This window comes from Neltuma alba, unplaced genomic scaffold (genome assembly GCF_004799145.2).
Source record: "Neltuma alba isolate B1F8T4 unplaced genomic scaffold, ASM479914v2 tig00011259_pilon, whole genome shotgun sequence".
In the NCBI taxonomy this organism is placed as follows: domain Eukaryota; kingdom Viridiplantae; phylum Streptophyta; class Magnoliopsida; order Fabales; family Fabaceae; genus Neltuma; species Neltuma alba.
In genome coordinates this window covers 129,830-135,626 of record NW_021635972.1, presented here as the reverse complement: position 1 = coordinate 135,626, position 5,797 = coordinate 129,830, and the positions used below count along the sequence as shown (strand labels likewise).

Below are 5,797 nucleotides of genomic sequence, written 5' to 3'. Positions count from 1 at the left end.
CAACTAAATCTTATAGTAAGAACCTAAGATAGTATATAGCTTTATTCTTGTTGGCGGAGGGAATTCTTCCGTTGTCCTGTGAGTGAGTGCCTTAAATCTTAAAATTTAACTAGTGGCAGCAATTGAAGTGGGTATTTAAAAATATTGCAGTTTAAATATGGTAAGAACGTGGAGACGACCAACCTGAAGGTGGGAGAGTGCCGCTATAATTTCCCCATAAAATGCTGGAGACACTATGAATTAGAGATTGAGTTTCAAGGCTTCGATGAATCTGAGAGAGATTGTTTGAACGAGTTCTTTGCTCGCAAGTTGCGTTATTATGGGGTTTACAAAGGTAGCGCTGAGCTCAATATATGATTTGCTATATTTAATTTGCAGAGTATTTGCTATGCATTTATATATCAATTATTGACTGTAATTGCTGCAAAACTAATACTTTTTGTCAGTTACATGATTTGTAGTACTTAATTGAGTTTTGTTGACGAAGCATGTGTGTGTGTGTGTGTGTCTCACAAATTAGCCTTTACTCTTCAACCAAGTTATGATAAGTTGCTTTAAAATTATAGGCTCAGGGCAATAACAGAAGCATGAGATGTGTGCGCGAGTAAGAGGACTTTTTATTTGCTTCAGCGTACAAATGCTATATCGCTTGAACAAATTCAATGATACAGCAAGTGAATGGATTTACATGCCGGAGTTTACTTGAACGACACCTCGCTTCATTGCGTAACCAAACAAATTGGACTGACCAAACAATCTTCCTTGTGCATTGAGCCCCTTGATCAATTCATCAAAACATAGTCCATTGGGAATTCTTCCCTTTTCATCCATCAAAACCAAAGTTGACACTGCTTCTACTGTCCTTCCTCGAGCACAAAGTGCTTGGACCATTAGCTCATATGTCCTCTGGTCTATTATTATGGAATCTCTCTTGGTCATTTTCTCAAACACCTGGCACGCATCTTCAAGCATGCCTTTTTCTTTCCTTGATTCTCTACAGAGCCTTCTCACCAAAGTCCCCATCATCCTCGCATCCACTTCAAACCCAAATCTCTCCATTTCCTTATAGATCTTCAAAGCTTCCCTAATCTCATTCCATTTCAATAGCCCATGTAACAAAGTGGCATAGCTTATATAATCAGGGACACAATTTTTCTTCTTCATCAGTTTCAGAACAGATATACCCTCCAATGGCCTCCCTTCCCTGGAATACCCTTGAAACAGAGTGTTGAAAGTGATTACATTTGGTTTTAGACCCATCGATTCCTCAGCTTCGTTGAGTAATTCCCTGGCTTCATCTGATCTACCCACTTTACACAAGCCATCCATTACAGCGGTATACGAGTAAATATCAGGCTTCAAAGGGATCTTCATCTTCTTCATATTCATCAACATGTCATACGCTTCTTCCACCTTCCCCACATAACAGAGTCCCTTTAACAAGCAGTTGTATGTTTGAACTGTAGGTTTTGTCCCAATTCGGTTCATGAGGTCGAAAACTTCTAAAGCCTTCTTCGTCCTTCCCCTTTTGCAGAAGGAATTTATGAGAATCGTGAGTGTCTCAACATCTGGCTTAAATCCATTTTCCAACATTGAGTTTAGAACTCGCTCCGCTTCATCCAGATCAGTTTTCCAATTTTTACTGTTGGAGGCTAAAAACCTAATCCTGTTTAGCAGACTTCTCCCCAGAACGTCCTTCATTTCTGGTTCGATGTTTGCGCAGCTAATTTCATCAAGAGTCAAACCATACTTGAGAGTATTTTGCTTACCTGCTCGTAAAGTGAAACTGTGCCCATCGGAGTTGCTTCTGCTATTGAAATCGAAGAAAAGATGGCTAATGTTTGAAGTAGCAGATCGCAGAGGAGATTGAAAAACTTGAGACGGAACAAGAAATTGAGAAGCCATAACTTGAAAGAGGAAGAACTGGGAAGATAAATATCCTACGACATAAGCACTGTTGGTTCAAAACCAATTTTTTCATTTTAACCATTCACCACGAGCGGTAAATTTTATAAATAAAAAGTAGACATCAACGCACAGTAACTAACTCCTTTGATTAAGAACAATGAAATGAATCAGCAAAACTCAATTTACAAGTTCACATAAGTCTCGTGAATTTACGATCACTGCAAAAGATAGAACAAACAAACCAATTGATCAAAAGTGGAGAGATCTGCTGAAAACCTTCAAAGTGAGCGGATGCCGTGTGGGATCCTGAACTTGTTGACGTCTCGTTCCATGATTATTCTTGGAATTGACGCCAAGAATGGGAGTGATGAGCTTCTTGAGAACACGGTGGAACCCAAGGCCGGAACGACGTCGTCGTTGCTTCCGTTGCTGATGCTGATGATCGGGTTCTGATGAGAGGCTCAGGCTGCGACTCTGCATGGCTCGGTTCAGGTGAGCCTCGAACCACATTCTCTCGAACCGGTCCAGCAGATTGCTCTCTTCATCGCCGAACGGTGTCTTGTGTTCAACCATTGGGGGTGGGACTCAACTACTTGTGTCTTTTTGCTTCGACTCTAATCTATCATCTTTATCAGATAGGCTCCGGCGACATTCATGACGAAATTATAAGTGAAGAGGTACATGAACAGAGATTACGACATTTAGGTAGGGGTAGTTAATAACAGCCACCAACTTCGGTACCAAATCCGCTGGTCGCTCATGCTCTCCAGTGTTCATTTCTTCCACTCTAATGACTGCCCCCCTGTGTGACTGTCCATGACCCAAAAAAATCAAAGGTGAGAGGTAAATAATTAATTTTTTTATACATACCACACTTCTAAATATAAAAACTAGTTGATTAATTTAAATAGATTAAAAAATAAGTTAAGTTAGTTATTTGTTATAAATATATTTTGTATTTCTTAAAATATCTTTACTAATCAAGTGTATTGGATAACACTACTATTATTAGAAGAATTATCTTTAAAAAATAAATATGAGAGACAAAATAGATTGGAATCTTATATTTAGAATCAAAATAAAAATCAAACAAAGTCTTATATTAATTGTCAACATTAGATATTAATTCTTTGACCAAAAAAAACTCTATTTGTAATTAGTAAGAAAAGTTTAGATTACAAATTATAAATTTAGAAGATAGAATGAAGATTATATACTACCTCTGATCCTATTTATAATACTTTGTTTATAGACTAGAAATTAGTTTTTATAATTAGGACCAAAGTAGCATTTATTTAGAATAAAAAATTAAACTCTGTTGATTTTTATGTTTAGCATCATAAAGAGTACTATTTAACCAACTGCTAAATTACTCCATCCGTATATTGACGGTAAATATGTTGCATACTTAGGCTATGTTGGTCAAAGTCTTAAGAGAGAGTGATGAAAAAGAAATATTATTTTAATTATTTCGTGCAAATTACTCTTTTGATCCTATGTGGGAGCTAGTTAGTAAAATGTTTTTTGGTGTTAATATAAGATCTTAATTCATGTTATCTCACACGGTTTCGAAAAAAATTCATATTATCTCAAATTTGTTATTTTTTAAACTAATTTATCTAACTTATAAATCAACATACTATCTCCAATTCTAAATATAAAAATTAGTTAGAAATTTAATTTGTTTCTAAATATAAGACTCCAATTGACTTTGTCTTCTATATTCATTTATTTATTTTCCTCAAAATGCTTGACATGATGATTGCACATGTTAAAATATTTTTATTTTAATGTACATAATTAACAAAGATAATATTCATTTGTTACAAATAATAGCTTAACTAATTTTTTTAATAGTCTCATATTAGTTATTAATATTCATAAATTAATTATGTAGTTCTTATATTGAAGATCGATGGTAACATTGTAATGTTATATAAGATTATTTTAAGAAAATCATGTTACATTTGTTAAAATTAAATAATTTATTTAATTCTTTTAATCTATCTAAATTTGTTTTTTAATATTTTTTTAATTACTCCTCTAGTCCTCTTTGTAGGATAGAGAGAGAAGATACTTTTGTTTCTATTTATAAAGCATTAAGAAAAAATTTTGCATCGATGTACACTTTTATCATTTATTTAGTATTGTGTTAACTTTGTTTATATAAGGTATAATGTATATTAAATAGAAATAAAGTTGAAAATTTGTTGAATTTTAAATGAAAGTTAATAAAATTTTAATTTTTTCCGATCAATATAAAACATGTTGAAAATGACTTATAAATAGGACCAAAGAAGTATTTCATTCAAATTACTCTTCTGATACTATATATAGGAGCTAGTTAGGAAAATGTTTTTGTGGTTAAATTTAAGATCCTAATTCATTTTATCTCATTTATCTCATTTTTTAAACTAATTTATCTAACTTATAAATCGATATACCACCTCTGGCCTTAAATAAAAAAGTTAGTCAGAGATTTAATTTGATTCTAAATATAAGACATCCAATCTAATTTATCTTTCATATTTATTTATTTTTCACCAAAATACTTTACATGATAATTGCACATGTTAAAAGATTTTTATTCTAATATACATCATTAACAAAGTTATTTTAGGAAAAACAACACATATTTGTTACAAATAACTAATTTAACTAATTTTATTAATATTCACAAATTAGTTATCTAACTCTTATATTTTTATCAATGGTAACAATGTAATCTTATAAACATTTGTTAAAATTAAATAATTTATTTAGTTTTTTTAATTTATCTAAATTAGTTAATTAACTACGACATTAAAGGCCATAGTAGTATTTCAAAGTCTTTTTTTTTGTTTTTTATATAATTAATTTTTAGAAGGAAAAACTAATTTGACAATCCTTACAGTTTCATTAAATTTTGAATTAAGTCCCTATAATATTTTTTCTTTTTATTCACTCCTTATTGTTTGCTTAGTTATTAGCATTAGTCCTTCCGTTGATAATATTTGCAAATGCCATTAGTTCCAGTCAAAAAAGGGTTGATGTGGCTACACACTGATAAAGATGCACCCAAATTAAAGCGGAGCCCTAAACCTCCTCATTTATACAATAAAATCTACCATAGCCAAACCTTCCAACCCAGCAAATCGATAAAGTCCTCTTGTAGAACTACTTGCGATCCCTGTTCTCTGTTTTAGTGAATCACTTCACTTCAAGGCATCGAAATTAAGCTTTAGTAAATCAAATTATTCAAAGTCATGAAAATAACTTTAGCAATCAGTGAATCCATTTTCCTGATTTGCTTTTAAAACTGAGTTACTAAAACAGAGAAGATATGCATTAATATATATTTATATATCTCATCAATCAATTCAGTTCCCTGGTATGTTATTTCCAAATTCTTACCCTTACATATGCAGGTTTTTTTTCGGTCTTTGTCAGTTCATTTGCTAACTCATGAGAAATCATAACTTAACAATCAATGCATCTTCTCGTTTTGTTTCTTTCGTGCAGATTCTTACACCTAAATAAATATATAGATTTTGCACAATTTCACTCTTTTCCCTTACATGATTATATTATACAGATGCACTTGCATTTAGGCACAAAATTCAATTCTGGACATCGTCTTGAGATCGATTTTGCTATCAAAATATTACTCTGTTTTTCGTTCTCAAAGTATTTAATCAGTTTTGGATTAGGTTACTATCTGCTGATAACAGTTTTTTTTAAATATTTTCTATGCTACCAAGCTTTTGTGGTGGCAGACTTACCCAACAGTCAATATTATTTTTTTCAAGAGTGGACAAAATAGGAGCATGATCCAGTCCTCGAGAGGCTAATGAAGAGTGATGGCTAGTTGCTGCTGATTTTGGTGAATCACACTTCAGGTAAGTGAAGG

At 32.4% G+C, this 5,797-nt stretch overlaps 1 protein-coding gene across 1 annotated transcript; it reads right to left on the bottom strand.

Annotated features, from left to right (window-relative positions):
* Positions 1–684: 684 nt before the first annotated feature.
* Positions 685–1,905, bottom strand: LOC114763157 (pentatricopeptide repeat-containing protein At5g41170, mitochondrial). Its single transcript, XM_028952766.1, has one exon. The coding sequence runs from the start codon at positions 1,903–1,905 to the stop codon at positions 685–687; it is 1,221 nt and encodes a 406-aa protein (XP_028808599.1).
* Positions 1,906–5,797: the final 3,892 nt, after the last annotated feature.